The sequence below is a fragment of the Gopherus evgoodei genome, chromosome 1 (genome assembly GCF_007399415.2).
Source record: "Gopherus evgoodei ecotype Sinaloan lineage chromosome 1, rGopEvg1_v1.p, whole genome shotgun sequence".
Lineage (NCBI taxonomy): Eukaryota > Metazoa > Chordata > Testudines > Testudinidae > Gopherus > Gopherus evgoodei.
This window is the reverse complement of record NC_044322.1, coordinates 247,725,778-247,743,443: the sequence shown is the minus strand read 5'-3', so window position 1 is coordinate 247,743,443 and position 17,666 is coordinate 247,725,778. Positions and strand designations below refer to the sequence as shown.

The following is a 17,666-nucleotide window of genomic DNA, read 5'->3' as shown; positions in this document are numbered from 1 at the left end:
ATCAAAAGTGGTATTTAAAAGAATAAAAACACTGCTTTTGAATACAGTACACACTTTGCTTTCTGTAGTTTGAGTCATTAAAGCTTATTGTTTATTGAAACCACAACATCTCCAAAGCCAGTTTGATAGGATTTAGGAGGATTTTTTTATTCATTAAACAACAAATGGATAAATTGATAATTTAGTCTGACAACAGCAGCACAGTCGAAGCTTTCAGAAGAATCAGTTAAATGTATAAAATTATACCCAGCAATCACTACAGACCTTCATTTTTTGACAAGATTTGTTCTAGGTACAGATGATTGTAAACTACTGACCACTAAGAAAATGATAAGAAGCTGCTGCATATTATGTTGCAAAAAAGCCTTTAAGTACTTTGTCTGAACAGGCTAAACTTTACCGATCCCTCTTGTTTTTCACAATCTTCCTCCTCACTGCCCCCTTTTCTTTCTATTTTATTTAATGTGAGCAATGTTGTTGTAGCTGTGTTGGTCCCAGGATATGAGAGACACAAGGCGGGTGACATAATATCTTTTAGTGGACCAACTTCTCCTGGTGAGAGAGATGAGCTCTGTGTAAGTTCGAAAGCTTCTCTCTCCCACCAAAGAAGCTGGCTCACTAAAAGATATTACCTCATGCACCTTGTCTTTCTGTTTTCTTTGTCATTTCATGTTGGCAATTAAGTACATTTGAGGGAATGGTGGTAGGTTCCCCCATACCACTTTTTTGGTGTGCACAAATTTGAGCACTGTGGAGGGGAGGGAAAGGTGTGTGTGAAATAAACCAGAAAATTTATTAAGCAAGATGAAAGTGTAATTACAAAAAAAACCACTGATCAACTTTCAACCGCAGTCACTGCTTTTGCAGAGCCAAAGCGGTCTTGATTTGTCAGCAGCGATACAGCATGTTAAGGTAGCCGTTGGTAGAGGGTCTTTCTACAATTGAAACAATATGGTTTGATTGTTTTTACGTCACCAGGTGGGTTAGAAAACAGCAGTGCAAGAACTAGATAGATATATAATTTGCTTAAAACATCAGTTTATCTCGATTTAGAGATTCATGAAGAGAGAATACAGCCAGGCAGAAGATGCTAGTAGAAACAGTCTTGGCTGACAAACAAGCAGAAGCTGAACCACAGAACGTTTCTTCATATGCAAACAGAGAATTTAATCACAAGCAGCAACAAAGAGACCAAAACAGAGGTGGATGATTAAAAAGAAAATGAGGGTAGGGTTAGGCTTCAGCTAAACTGCTCAGTAAAGCTGCTCAGAGAAAGATCACCCCTCTTTAACATTGTCTTTTGTACTCTGATAATGGTTCAGTTAAATATTTTAGATTTCCAATTTTTAAAATTATGTAGGATAGGATGTTGCACATTTTCACCTATTTCAAATTATTTCTTCTCTTGACCCTGTCCCCAAATCAAGGGCTATATATATTTGTAATATCCTCCAGACACTTATTTTCTATATGTATGTGCCTGATACATATATCTCAGACAACAAGCCCACACGAGAGCCACTTTTCTCCCACTCATACTCCACAATCCATTCTCTTCACTAATCCTGTACAGATCTGAACCGTGGTACTTTGTATTAACAAGAGCTTGCTATTAAGTTTACAACACTAATGCCATTTATCTGCTTTCAATCCATATGCCAAAAGTCTTCAATAGATTATTAACTGTTTTCAATTTGCTTCTCCCTCATGTCTATGACTGATTTTAATTTACAAAAGTGACCACCTACTTAATATTTCAAAAAATGCTCCGCTAACTTTTCCCAGTATAAACTAATGCTCTTAATAATACTTTGCACATATTCCTTTTGGAATCTGAAGAGCCAAAAATGCTTTACAAAAGCAGTGTAAATATTATCCCCATTTTACAGATGGGACAACTGAGGCACAGATAAGTTAAGTGACTTGTCCATGGCACAGCAAGTCAAGGACAGAACCCAGGTTTCTTGATTCCCATCCCCTGCCCTAACTCTTAGATTGGAGATTCCCAAATTGTGGTCTGTGAAGAGCTAGCAAGTCACTCTTGTTTCTAGGTGAAAGTAAAAAAACAGGCTGGAGTGGGAAAGTGGAATGAGGAACAACAGGAGACTGTGATTTATGTTTTTCTAAAAAGGCAAAAGCACTTATTATCACTGAAGCAAATATAGAAGTACCTTCCTACTATGACCCTTCCATGTAAACAAGTATTGTAGTCATTACAGAGGTATTATGTAACTGTGAATGGGAGTGGAAGAGGTTCATGGGATCACAAATGGGAGAAGATATGGTCCACACCACAATCTCTCAATTAAGATGTGGTCTGTACTCTGAAAATTTTGAGACTCTTTGAACGGGACTGTTTCTCTGACTAGAATGAACTATGATATTAGTGACGATTCCTTTCCTCCACATTCTAGATCAGTGAAAGTTAAGCTTTTTGACTAGCCCTTAGTTTTAATCTGGGTTCATATCCATCCCAAAAAGCCACAATATTATAATGCTAAATCTCTCTTAGATGGACAAATTTGGAAATTCAGATATCAGGATTAAAAATCCATCTCCAAATCAATCCATTGTGCAGTCTACTCAGAACTCACACAATAGATATTAAGGAATCTCTTCCCCTCCACCATGGTGACTACAGAAAGAGATAATAGGAGTTGCTCAGGACAGCATTGCAACTATAAATCAAACCAACAGAGGAAACATAAAGATCTTTGATGTACTTTGTGTATAAGATTCTTAGTGGAAAGAAAACCCAAATTTCATGGCCTCATGAGAGAGTAATTTAAACACAGGCTATTTTCCTGGTGAGCTTTAATAGTGCCAAAGAGGAAAGGACTGACTGTGCATTTAGCCCATTTGTTACATGTTATCCCTTCATAGTTCTCACCTCAGCCTAACTAGTCATTAAACTCTGCCAGGAATATGAATACTTAGGGGCCTGCTGCTGAGGCAACAGTCTCGCGGCTTTAAAATGTAGCTCCATCTATGCTGGGAGATGGACCTGTTCCTGACAGTAATTGCCAGGAAAGGGGCCCCACCACTCTTATCAGGTGTTGAAGATTATTTAATTGCCAGCATAGGCAGGACAGAATTTTTTTACATCATTGCAAACAGTACGATTTGTACATGGAGGAATGTGGTATCTCTTGTTTTCTGTAATGATATTTAAAAGTATTGTCCCATCTACCTCAGCGTTTAAATTGTCTTCTTCAATAGCCACCGAGGGTAGCTGTCAGCAATAAGTCACTTTCCTACTGTCAGCTAATGTATACAGACCCTATAATTGGAGCTGTTCTTGATGCCTTCTAACCTGATCATTTTAGAACACGTCACTTTGGACACAGCCACACAACTCTTCATGAAAAGTTAGAGTTAAGTCTTGATGCAAAAAACCAAAACACCACAAAATAACCCCTCAAAAAACAAACCTCAAAGCCTAAGAAATTTGATCTTACAAAAGATCTCTGCACAAGAGCAGAAGTCACTTTTTCAAATTAAACAACTTCAGAATATATATATGTTACAAGATACCCAAAGGCACTGGTTTGCATTAGGGCCTAATTTCCAGCTAATTTAAAAATAAAACCAACTTATTTTGAACATCGAGCAGCACAAAAGCAGCACCTCAAATCATTCACTTTTGCGCCTTCTATAATACGTCCCAAACCAGCCAGACTTGTTTTTCAAAAAAATTGTAATAAAATAAAAGTGCTCTTGGAGGAGATCTATACAATTAAACAGCTGAGGTTTAACCCCTGAAAAATAGAGGCTTCTAACACAAGTGCTGATAGACCCTTAACCATAGCATTGTTTGCAGTGGTTGCTGCTAGAATTATTATTTTTTTAAATAACAAATGTAAATAGTATTTTAAGCTCTTAACTGTAGCATAATGGTTGGGATTTGCTCTTTAATTCTTTTTACTAGAAAGATACAGCTAATTTAAAATAGCTGGTAGATACAGAAAGCATAAATATACATTAAGTTTAGACAGTGATTGTACTAAATGCAACAATACAAAGAAGCAAACAGGAACACAAATGGTAACACAATAAAACTGTATTACATTTGTGCTTCAAATATTACAATACATTATATACAATAGTCCAAAATAAACATCTCATGCCAAATGACACAAAAAGGAAAAAAACAATAGCAAGCCCCCCAAAATAAAATAAAATAAAAATCCAGCAGTATGTACAGTTACCTTTTTTAATAAACATTCAACTCTGAACTGGAGCAATTTTCACTACATACATATGCAGTCCGCCTTTTATTCCACGTGATCATCATGTCTCTCTATATCTACGCTATTCAGTAGGATCCTGTGTCATTTCTTATATACATGTTGAGCAAAAAAGATAAAAGAACATAGTGCTTTATATTCTTAACGATGTGGTGGCAGATCAGCGAACCTGGGGTGCGTAACCTTCTTTCATTAAACCCTCCTCATAGTCTGTCTGGCACAGAATCATGTTGTTCTTTAGGAAAAATTTGTCTCCAACACAAAATCTGAAAATACAACAACAAAGAAAGGAAGAGGTAGCTTTACAATGGAACAATATGATCTTAAATCTAAAAAGTTGTACCATAAGTGTTCATAATTTTGTTGTACAGATGATGCAGCATACATTTCTTGTCTGATGCAACATTGTGCAAAACAATGCATGAAAGCCCAGCTGTGGATTTGTGCTGGTATCTAAATATATTCCTTGCTTTCAACAAAATTTGGTGCATCAGAGTGCTTTTTGGTCCCTCAACCAAGGGCTTGACTGAAAGTCAACTGAAGTCTACGAGATCCTTAGATCAAGTCATACCTGCACAGACAAAACAGGATAATATCCAAGACCACGGGCTGAATGCAAAGTTAATCTAATTCTTTACACAAATCAAAAAAAGGATATCATCATATGCTGTTGAATGCTTAACACACAGTTATGTATTATACAAATGGTAAATTATATTATATTTCAGTGCCAAAAGCCACTAAATTCAAATGTCCTTTGAATCAAAACATTTTAGTGTGTGTGTATATAGAAATACATCTATATATGTTTGTGTGTATACGCACAAACACACGTAAGCATATGTAGACACACACACTGATTTACCTGTAGGAATCAACTGTAAATTTAGTTACTAAATAGCTGTAACTTCTTCCCACTTTGTGATACAGCAGTCTACACATCCCAATTTTCTAGTAAATGTCTCAGAACTTGGTTGCCAAGAGAACAATATTGTATAATTGTATTTTATTGTCTCATAGGAGTAGAAAGCACATTTACCTCAACTATTTAGTTTCAAACTTAAGTAATAATTTCAATCTAAGCAATGTGTGCATGATTATCAGGCTACTTATATACATCATTTTAAAAATAAAGACGTGCTTTTTAATACATCTAGTGAACAACAAGAAGGGGCCTAGTATACAGAAAAAAGTTTCATTAATGACTGATTTTGCAACAGGATTATATTCCTTTGTTTATGGCAAACTCTCCAGCTATAACACACATTGAGAGCCCTTGCTTGCAGCATTCCAATTAAACTAAAGAGAGTAACTCAAATGAACCCCTTTGGATTGATGTGGATAAATGAAACCAGTTTCCATCAGCTAATTATGCATCTTACTATATAAAACATTGTTTCATGTGTAACAGATTATAATGTTCTTTCCTGTATAATTTCCAAATGGGGACATCTTGGACACAATTAGGGTCAGAAATGAATGCTTGTGTTGTTTACGGTACATTTAACAGCAGAGTAGCTATGGGAATAGCTGTATATGTATTTAATTGTAAAAATTCAACCTTCAAATAGTGGTGTCTGCTGTAGTTGACCCAGTAAAACTTCGTATAATTACAGAAGATGACCCTCATGACTTTTGCTAGTGGTCTCTTTTTATCAGATAGTCAATTTCTAATGATGTTCAAGCAGAAATCTTGGTGAATTGTTGCAGATTAAATTGTGTATTGAAAGCAGCCCTTTAATGTTTTGTGAAGTTGGCGGTTTAAATGAGTAGCAGTTGGACTGATTTACATTTGTAAAGATTGGAATGCTAGACAAACAGTGAACCCATTTATTTTCCAACTGGGTAGCTTTGGAAATTTATCCTTATGCTAGCTAAACAGATAGAGGGAAAACAGTGCAATAAAAAAGTGGATTGAAAAGAATTAGCTTTGCTGTTGAAGGAAAATTCGTTTGCCTATTTGTGCCTTTTTTTCCTCTAGGATTACTGCCTGCTGCTGATGATGATTGAAAATACAGATTATGGAATGATCCTGAAATCTTTAAGTTATTTGTGGTCAAGCCTATTTTATACAATTTACAGGTTTCCCTCAATCCCACTATATGAGCCGTAAGCACCAGAAAAAATATTTTGAGTCAATATATTGAAAAGGAGAGTTATTGAAATGAACTAGTTCTCCTCAGGTTACTCTTGATTCTTCAAATATTCCCAAAACCAAACTGAATCCTAGTCTATTTTTTGCCTGAAAAGTGTATGGACGTGACCGCAGCTCCCCAGATTAGATACAGAAATTATACATAGGTGGCCTTTTCACATACAAATTCATCTTCCAGAAAAAAAAAAAGCATGTTTGACTTTAAATAAAAAATTATTCATTTATATTTTCTATTATAGAAGTATTTGCACTGGATGATAAAATGAATAAGACACTGAAAACAATATCCTAGTGTGACGAATATATGACAACTGATGTTGATGGGGACAGGTCGCAGGAACTCAGTACAGATAATGCAAGCTCCTACTATTTGAAGAATATGAGTAAGCAGCAGGCTGTCACTCTTTGTGGGCCAGCCACTAGAGGGAGACATAATTACATCTCCTTGGCTAGCAGAATGCACTGTTTCAAACCCATATAATCATTCAAATACTCCTTTGGGGTCCAGGGTAACACAAGGATTATTTCCAAAATAAAACAGTTATTAAAGGAGAAAACAAACCCGGGGTAACTTGGTTAAAATATTTAAAATACATCATGAAGCAAAATTAACTTAAGCTCCAAAGCTTTCGATTTTTTTTAATGTTTGCGTCTTTCCTTCCAAGATGACAAAATCCTATGTCACTATTTTATTTAATCTTTCAGCCCTAAACAGCTACCTCAACCACCAACCTCATAATCTGCAGGGAGTGTACTGTCCTATTCTAGAAATGAGCAGGGATACTTTTACACAAATTGCAGATTTGTTCCTGTCATAATATAATTCCCAATTCTGAACCTTAGCGTCCAAAATATGGGTACTAGCATGAAGTCCCCTAAGCTTAATTACCAGCTTAGATCCTGTAGTGCTGCCACCAATCAGGACTTAGAGTAGAGTGCCTGATAAACTCTGGTCTCCCCCAAAACCTTCCCTGGGGACCCCAAGACCCAAATTCCTTGAGTCTCACAACAAAGGGGAATAAACCATTTCCCTTCTCCCTCCTTTCTTCCTCCCAGCTCCTTTCCGCCCTGGGTACACTAGGAGATCACCACGATTCAAACTCCTTGAATCACTACACAGAGAGGAATGATACCTTCCCCCTTCCTCTTTTCCCTTCACCCAGAGGCAATCCAGATTTAAACTCCATGAATCTAAAACAAAGAGGAAATTCACTTTTCCCTTCTCCCCCCTGCTCTCTTTCCCTTCTCCCCACCAATTCCCTGGTGTACACAGACTCAGTTCCTTTGAGCCTTAACTAGGAGAAAAAATCAGACAGGTCTTAAAGCAAAACTTTTAATAAAAGAAAGAAAAAAGGTAAAAGTTTATCTCTGCAATTTAGATGGTAAAAAGTTACAGGGTCTGTCAGCTTATAGAAACTAGAAAGAAGCCTCCCCCCCCCAGCAAAATACAATTTAAAATACATCCAGCAAACTACACATTTGCAAATAAAGGAAAACAAATAAAAAGACTATACCGCCTTTCTACCTTTGTACTCACAAAATTGGAATAGAAGATTAGAGAGCCTGTAGGTACGTGTGGTCACTCTCAGAGCCCAGAGAGAACAAAACAAAACACAAAAAACACAAACAAAGGCTTCCCTCCACCGAGATTTGGGAAAGTATCTTGTCTCCTGATTGGTCCCCTGGTCAGGTGTTTGGTTCTCTGTTTGTTAACCCTTTACAGGTAAAAGAGACATTAACCCTTAACTATCTGTTTATGACAGTTCCCATTACATTTTGCTTTTGCAATGTTATCTCCCTGACCTTAGATAGGTGCCTACATATGTTTGAAGATCTGGGCCTATGTGTCCCATGGTAAATCATGTATTTTTTCTAGCATTTCATATTTATACTCTTGAAGAACATTCAGTAATTTTAAATACTAAGGCCCAAATTCTGTGCTGATTTACATGCTGTGCAACCTCGGGGTATGTCTACACTACCTGCTTGCTCAGCGGGCAGTGATCGATCCAGTGGGGATCGATTTATCGCGTCTAGTTTAGACGCGATAAATTGACCCCGAGCCCTTTCCCGTTGACTCCTGTACTCCGGCGCCACTAGAGGTGCAAGCAGAGTTGATGGGGGAGTGGCAGCAGTCAAATCACCGTGAAGACACCACGGTAAGTCAGTCTAAGTACTTTGACTTCAGCTATGTTATTCACGTAACTGAAGTTGTGTAACTTAGATCAATTCTTCCCGCCCAGTGTAGACCAGGGCTTAGTGACTAAAACGTGTTTGCAGGGGCAAGGGCTAGTCTTGAATTTTTCCCTCAATGTTATACCTGTGAATTATATTTTGGTGACAAAGGGGTAGCACCGAACAGAAGCTAAACTCACCTTCAATGACACTTTGTACTAATACACTAGCAGGATATGAGAAGACTAATTGGTGGAGACAAGGTAGAATCTCTTCACCCCCGCCCCAATCATGTTCTCAAACCTCTGATCTTATTTGACCCTCAAAAATAGGTTTGATATCTTCTACTTGAAACTGGACTGGAACAAAGTGCCAAAATCTTGTTAAATTTTCAGACCTATGAGTTGGCAAGCTCAGATAAGCATCTGAAGTCCCACGTTTTGGAGATTCATTCATTTCTAGATGGGATTACATTATTTTCACTTTCATAAATTAGAGACTCAACTGAAAGCATTCACATCTCCCTTCGGAAAAGAGGGGAAGGAGAAAGGGTGGAAACGGACTTCTGGTAAAGCAAAGGGTTTCTACATTAACTGGTGTCTGCAAAATGAGGTAAGGCTTTTACTTCATCTCTGGCTATATCAGGGAGATGGTAGTGGCTGGTGCTGTGCAACATTTTCTTTCCTAGAATCCTTTGTACATTTCACCTAATAAGCATGCAAAGGTGAGCAGGAAAATATACTATAGGCAGCATTAACATGACAGATTGGACTTACTGGCCATAAATTGACGATAATACTTTTGACATGTCTGTGATATTAGTGGAATGACCAATATAATTAACCTTCATCCTAAAACTCCTGTCATATTTTAAAATGGTAAAATGAAGGCCATTTATATCATGAAATGACCTCTGTTATCACTTTGTTTGGAAACAGATGGCATGCCTGGATCATCACAAGAAGTATAAAACTTGCATTCCAAGAAACAGTCATTTCATTTTCCAGAGCCAAGTGCTAAAGGGATCTCACAATTACCTGCCATCTTTACTGTAGCAGTCAGTACAAGAAGCATGACAATGCAGTGGGGACTTCTTAGGAGAAAGTAAGAAAAATGGCTTGGAACCAAGATGGCTGTGTCCAAAGTGCCTCCTCTGCTGTTGTGGCACAAAGGATGAAACAAAATGTGGAAGCATTTACTAGATTTCTCCTAGGGTCAGCAGCCATACAATCTCTTCATTCAGATACAAAATACCCTTAAACTTTTTCTTGCATCCAATTACAGTTAGTCCCTTATTCTCCTCCCTCCCAATTTTTGTAAAAGTTAATTGATCTGCCAATGTATCTCTGATTAATGCTTATACATACATTTCAATAGACTAGTTTTTATTTTACCTCATAATTCATTAATATATACCTACTGTTTGCTAATTTTAGGGTCCCTTCAAAAGATCTATAACATCAAAGGCTAATGTCTAATTTGTTACGGGAATTACATGCTTTCTTTGGTACGAATTGGTACCATATATACGATATCACTCACTGCAGCCGAATAAAGTACACTTCTTTTTGCTATGCTTTTCAAAGATTATTAAAAGTTTGGTATGGAAAATCTTAAATTAATAAAAACACAAAAATGGCCATACAGGGTCAGACCAATGGTCCATCTAGCCAAGTATCTTGTCTTCCAACAGTGGCCCATGCCAGATGCTTCAGAGGGAATGAAGAGAACAGGGCAATTATTGAGTAACCCATCCTATCATCCAGTCCCAGCTTCTGGCAATCAGAAGTTTAGGGTCACCCAGAGCATGGGGCTGGATCCCTGACCATCTTGGCTGATAGCAGTTGACAGACCTAGTCTCCATCAATTTATCTAGTTCTTTTTAAAATCTGATTATACTTTTGGCCTTCACAACATCCCCTGGCAACAAGTTCCTCAGGTTGACTATTCATTGTGCAAAAAACTACTTCCTTATGTTGGTTTTAAATCTGCTGTCTATAAATTTCACTAGGTGACCCCTGATTCTTCATTACGTGAAGGGGCGAATAACACTTCCTTATTCACTTTCTCTACACCATTAATGATTTTATAGACCTCTATCATATCTGCCCTTAGTCTCCTCTTTTTCTAAAGCTGAACAGACCTCGTCTTTTTAATCTCTCCTCACATGGAAGTTGTTCCATACCTCTAATCATTCTTGTTGTCCTTCTCTGTACTTTTCTCAATCCTAATATATGTTTTTTTGAGATGGGGAAACCAAAACTGCTCACTGTATTCAAGGTGTAGGTACACCATAGATTTATATAGCGGCATGATGATATTTTCTGTCTTATTCTCTATCCCTCTCTTAATGGTTCCCAATGTTCTTTTCTGTGAGTTTTTTGTTTTTGGGTTTTTTTTTGTCTGCTTCTGCACACTGTTTTCAGAAAACTAACCAACCATGATGACTCATGATCCTTTTGTAATTTTTTGCCATTGCTTTGCTTTGGACTTAACTATCTCAAGTAATTTTGTCTCATCTGAAAATGTTGCCACCTCATTGTTTACCCCCTTTTCAGGTCATTTATGAACATGCTGAACAGCACTGTCCCAGTACAGTTTCTTGTTGGACCCTGCTATTGACCTCTCTCTGCTTAAAAGCCTTTGGTGTGAGACCTTGTCAAAGGTTTTCTGAAAGTCCAAGTATATTAGATCAACTGGATCACCTTTGTCCACATGCTTGTTGACACCTTAGAAGAATTCTAGTGGTGTGGAGAGGCATAATTTCTCTTTACAAAAGCTGTGTTAATTCTTCCCAACAAATTGTGTTCACCTGAATATGTGATAATTCTGTTCTTTACTATAGTAAAATTTTCTTGGTATTGAAGTTAGACTTACTAGCCTGTAATTACAGGTTTGCCTCTGGAGTCTTTTTTAAAAAACTCAGCATTACATTAGCTATCTTCCAGACATCTGGTACAGAGCCTGATTTAAACAATAGGTTACTTACCACAGTTAGTAGTTCTGCAATTTCATATTTGAGTTCCTTCAAAACTCTTGCATGAATACCATCTGGTTCTGCTGACTTACTACTGTTTAATTTATCAATTTGTTCAAAAACCTCTTCTACTGACGCTTCTATCTGGGATAGTTGCTCAGATTTGTCATCTAAAAAGGATGGCTCAGGTGTGGGAATCTCCCTCACATCCTCTGCAATGAAGACTGATGCCAAGAATTCATTTAGCTTCTCCACCACAACGGTCTTGTCTTCCTTGAGGGCTCTTTTAGCACCTCAGTTATCACACTGATTGTTTTGCAGGCTTCCTGCTTCCGATGTACTTAAATATTTTTGCTGTTAGTTTTCATGTCCTTCTGCTAGTTGCTCTTCAAATTCTTTTTTTGGCCTGCCTAATTATACTTTTACACTTGACTTGACAGAATGTATGCTTTTTTCCACTTTCCTCAGTAAGATTTGACTTCCAATATTTAAAGGACATCCTTCTGCCTCTAAAAGACTCTTGTACTCTATTGTTTAGCTATGGCGGCATTTTTTTTTGGTCCCCTTACTCATTATTTTTTAAATTTGGGGTATACATTTAGTTTGAGCCTCTATTATGGTGTTTTTAAATCGTTTCCATGCAGCTTGCAGGCGTTTCACTCTTGAGATTTTTCCTTTTAATTTCAGTTTAACCAGGACTAGCAGCTCAAAGAAGCAGTCATTAATGGTGCTTAGAAATGTTATCTCTGCATCCCATCCTGATGTGCCATGTACCCAGTAAATACTGGGATAGTTGAAATCCCCCATTATTATTATTGGGTTTTATGTTTTTGTAATCGCCCTTGAGCATTTCACAATCACCATCGCCATCCTGGCCAGGTAGTACATTCCTACTTCTATACTCTTATTATTCAAGCATGGGATTTCTATCCACAGGTATTAAACTGTATTCTAAAATAGTTGGTGAATAACCTCACCTTTCAGGTGTTGTAGGAATCTAATGCTAGAGTTAAACATATACAAATCTAATATCATCCACATAAAATTATGTCTGATAAAAAATAAAACAATTTTGTTGTGTAGGGTAGGCCTTCTATATTTTTATAGGATGCCAGATGAAAGTGTTTATATACTGGGACTGGAACTCGGATGAAAGTTTGGCCAGACAAACTAAAGCTCAGTTGTTAAGATAAAGAGAATTTCCAAGAAAAAATAAAAGGAGAGAAGATGAGGTTTAATATCTCTCGGTGGTAGTGGTCAGATGGGAGTTTTAAACCATAGCCCAAATTGGCCCAACAAAGTGGAGAGGAATTATCTAGGAGATGATGAATGGGGTGGAGCCTATTGGGTCAGGCTGCTAGAAAATGAGACAAAAGAGGGAAAGGAGGGAGACAAACTCTGGGAGATATAAGAGCTGAATGCAGAGTGAGTTTGGCAAGTTTAGCTCAGCAGGTCAAATATGGACATGGCTGAACCCAGGATGTAAGATTTTCTATTTAAACCTCAGCTACCACACACTCTCTTTTGGCACACTTGTCAAAGTTTGAGGGAACATTAATCTGCAACATCAATCTTCGTCAGTTATTTATTTTAATTTGTTCTCTATTTTCCATTATGACAATATTTGTTCTCTAGAAGCTACCCTGGCTCAGCTGATTGGGTTGGGGCTATTGCTGAGAGAAGGTAAAGGATTCTTCTACTTGGGAGAAGAGGTTGAAAATGGTTGTGGGGAGCAAAGGGCAGCATTTGAACCATGTAAATGACTACATCGCAGTGACCACTTAGGGGAGGAACAGTACCAAGAATTAGCTCTCTGGTATGAAACTTCAGAACGACGAATTTTTAAAAAAATAGAGGAAGCTAGTCACAGCAACCCTACAGTCAAAAGGTGAAAAAATTAAAATCTTTAGACCCAGAATGGAGATTACTGATGGCTGGTCTACACTAGGGGAGGGGATCGATCTAAGATATGCAACTTCAGCTACATGAATAGCGTAGCTGAAGTCGAAGTCTCTTAGATCGAGTTATCTACTGCCCTCACGGCGCGAGATCGACGTCCGCGGCTCTCCCTGTTGACTCCACTGTTGCCGTTTGCATTGGTGGAGTTCCGGAGTCGACAGGAGCACGTTCGGGGATCAATATATCGCGTCTAGATGAGACCCCCGAGAAATCGATTGCTACCCGCCGATACGGCCGGTAGTGAAGACGTACCCTTAGGCATACTATGAGACACACATAGGAACCATCGATATCCCTAAAAGAAAAAAAAAAAAGTAGCAAAAGCAGGAAGGAAAAAAAAGGACAAATGGCAAGGTAAAAGATAGTCTGAACCAAACTTATCCTTGAAGCTATAGAGATCTAACTTAAGTGAAGTCAATAAAAAGAAATAGGTAAAATAAATGGTAGCTCTCTACCTAAGAGCAAATTTAGGTCCTGATCTAAAATATACCAAATCTAAGAGAGTCTTTCTACTGTCTTCAATAAGCTTTGATTCAGGCTCTTGACGAGAGAATGGTTAAGATATAAAAGCACCTATCAGGAATATATAGCCAAGCAGCAGAATTGCTGGGTCCTGTCACTGTGAGCTGGTTCCTAAGAGGGCTGGGACCCTGTGTCAGGCTTATCCTCCCTCCCTCATTGGAAGAAAGGAATAAAAGGGTCACATGATAGAGAGCATGTGTATAAGAACCAGGCCTGCTGGGAGATATGATGGCAGCCCAAATTAAGTCACAAGAGACTCCAGGGAGAGCGGACCTGGCCGTGCTTGCTCCATTAAAGGGCAGGAAGAATAGCCAGGAAAGGACCAGTGCGGAGGACTAGGCTAAGTGACTCTCCAGCATTCCTAAGAAGAGAGCCTGGGAAACAGACATGAGGAGAGCAAGAGTCTGCTGGAGGAATGCCTGCACTCAGGATCTGAGCCAACCAGACTTCCAAAAGGGGACAGCTATTGAGAAAACACTTGCAGGATGAAGTCCAAGTTGTTTAACCTGGGGAAGCAGGGGAAACCGAGTCACGGCCCAGTGACACACTGGGTAGAACTCTGGTGGAGGTCTGATGGACTACCAGAAAATAAAGGAAACAGTTAAGGAGAATAAGGATATTGCAGAGGAGTTAAAGTATTTCTTCACATCACTTTTTGGCACAGAGGATGTTGTAGCGAGATCTACCGTAGTCTTCTCAAGTAATCAAGATGTATTTAAGTGTTAAAGAGAGAATGTTGGAATAAACTGACAAATTAAAGATCAACCAGGACTAGATTGTATAAAGCCAAAGAATTTAGGAATGAAGTGAGCTCCACCAAAATAAATAAATAAATAAATACAATCACTCATTGAAATTGGCTACTGGAGCATAACAAACATTACACCTATTCTTAATGTCCCTTAGCACAGAAAAAACTTAACACCAGGTTGCCCCAAGGATCCACAGGATGTGGCTTAGTCTGTTCATTAATGACTTGTAAAAGAGGATGAACAATCTAGAACCTACATTTGCAGATGACACAAAATTATTCAGGCTAGTTAAACCTAAGGAAGACGGAGGAATTTCAGATAGACCTGACAAAGCTAAACAAGCAGGCAGCACAATGGCGGATGAAATTCAGTGTTAACTAATGCAAACGTAGAGTAATAATTTAATCCACTCATCATGAGTTTTAAATTAACTATATTCACTTGGGAAAAAGACCTGTTAACGGCTAACAGCTTACTGGGAACCTCTTCCCAGGGCACAGCAGTAGTTGAACAATTAAAATGTTAGCACATACGAAGAATAGTATATTGCTATCAGTTATGCTACAAGAGAACTCCAAATATGCTAAAGTCTGCCCTAAAGATACAGACTCTGCCCGAAAGAGTTTACAATTAAAAGAGACAAAAAACAGGGAGTGGGGAAAGGGATCTAATATATAAGCTGAGAGATGGCTGGCATGTTTTGTTAGCTCAATGCATGCGGGTGTGTGTGTTTAAAGAAAATATTGATCTCAACTCATTTTATGTAGGGATAGTGGTAGAAATGGGTCTTACTTGAATGAGAACAGTGGGTTTAGCGAGTCAGCTCAGGAATGATATTTCATACACAGGAGGCAAGCATAGGAAAAGGGATGGAAGCATAATGGCATTGTTGGCACAGAGTACATCTGTACAATTTATTAATTCTTTGAGATTATGAACTCTGTGTGTGTCTTCACCAAGATGCAAACTCCATTTTGAAAGTGGGGCAAGCTGCTTTCTCTTTTGCCTTTTTACCACCACATCGTACTGAAATTCCAACACAGACTAATAGAGGGCTGACTATAGAGAGCTGTTAACTCTGGATGTTCCTCTATTCAAATACAACCATCCTAGAAAATAGACTGGCTCCCACCTAGGAGAACTGGTTTGTTGGGGAAAAGGTCACCTTGCAGGGGTCTAGGATCTCCTGAGAAGGCTGATCTGGGAGTCACCTGACAAAGGGACTGGAAGGTTATAAAAAGGACAGGAGCTGATCTCTTTGGGGTCTTTGGCCATTTTCACCAAATCAAGCAGAGAAAAGCTGCTGCAGCAAACTGATGTGATGAAGCGGAGGAAACTCTGTGTACTTGAACTCACAAGGTCCCCCAAGGATCATTCAGGATGTATTTTTTCTAAGTGATCAGTACTCTCTGTGCCAGGGCCGTCCCTAGCTATTCTGGGGCCCTATGCAGCCCCTACTCATGGGGAGCATGTGGGGCCCCAGGGCTCTGTGGGGGTCGGGAGGCTGGCTTGGGAGTTGGCTAGGCCATTGCACTTCCTGCCACCCGTGAGTGCAGGCCCAGCCCTGCTGCACTCCTCAGGCGAGTGGGGGTGGGGAAGGGGAGAAGCAAGAGCGGAAGAAGCGGGGCTGGGTCAGGGAAGGGGCAAGGCGGGCAGAGGAGGGGTGGGGCAAAGCAGGGGCTTTTGGAAAGAGGTGGAGTGGGGGCAGGACTGGGGCGGAGCAGGAGTGGGAAGAGACAGCAGGGGCTGGTGCCCTAAGCAGCAGCGTACTTTGTGTACGGGTAAAGACAGCCCTGCTCTGTGTTTTATCTGTTAAGAAAAGAGCAATTGTGGCTTAGACTCTCATGCAAAGTCTGTCTGTGTGTGTTAAGCACTACGCCTACCACATGTCCCTTTGAGGATGCAAACCAGAAAGCTCAAACCTTCCAGTGGAGTTTTGGGAGAGGGTGTGTTTAAGCTATCAGGGCTATGGGTGGAGCCTGAGGGGTCAGCTCTGGTTCCAGTGGCTGGGCAGGGAACCATGTAATCACAGCTCTCAGGTGGGGATACTAAATGCAGAATCTGCACCCTGAGAGGGAGCTCAAGTGATTCCAATAGAGCAGCAGTGCCTGGACTCTGTTCAGGCTCCAGTAGCTTAAAACACACATGGTGTCAGTGGCTGCATCCCCTTATACCAGTCTGGGGAGTGACCAAGAGGGAGGTGCTTCACTAGAGTTGTGACACACCCTGACCTGGAATTTGGTTTTCAAAGATGAGACAGAGGAAAGGGGTCCTGAGATGGGCAATGAAAATTATTGGAGGTATGGAGATTGAAAAGAGTAAGAGGAAATAATGAGGTGTGATGATAGAGGTATACACAATAATGAATGGTACCAGGAGATCAATCCAGCACTCCTCTTTTACCTTAACATAATACAAGACTGCAAGGAAATAAAATAACACCGATGTGATTTTTTTAATATGAAATACACAAGTAGCAGAACTCATTGCCACAAGATATCATTCAAGAGTTTAGTAGGATTAGAAATTTGTATATAATATGCACATCTATAAATTAGAATTTATAAAATAAAATAAAAACAAGAGGTACAAATTATAATGCTTAAGGGCATAAGATAGTCACAAATGTCAGGTGGTGAGGAAGAAACATACTCTATGGGTAGGTTATTTTGTTACTGTCCATTATTATTAAATATTTATATTACAGTAGTACCTTTAGACCATGATCAAGATTGTGCTCCATTGTGTTGCGAGATTACAATATACGGAATTCTTTGAAACATCTTGGTACTGGCCACTGGTTTGACTAGATGGACCATGTGCCCGCCAGGTATGGCAATCCCTGTGTGATCAAGGATCCCTGACCCTTCTCATAAGGC

General features: G+C 39.1%; 1 protein-coding gene across 5 annotated transcripts in view; it reads right to left on the bottom strand.

The window, feature by feature from the left end:
* Positions 1-3,891: 3,891 nt before the first annotated feature.
* The window catches only part of LMO3 (LIM domain only 3), an 81,422-nt gene continuing 67,647 nt past the window's right edge, over positions 3,892-17,666 (bottom strand). For all 5 annotated transcript variants that reach the window (XM_030542011.1, XM_030542038.1, XM_030542028.1 and 2 more), the window contains exon 4: positions 3,892-4,513. In XM_030542011.1, coding sequence (XP_030397871.1) covers positions 4,408-4,513 — 106 coding nt within the window. In that variant the 3' untranslated portion in view covers positions 3,892-4,407. The remainder of the gene's footprint in view (positions 4,514-17,666) is intronic.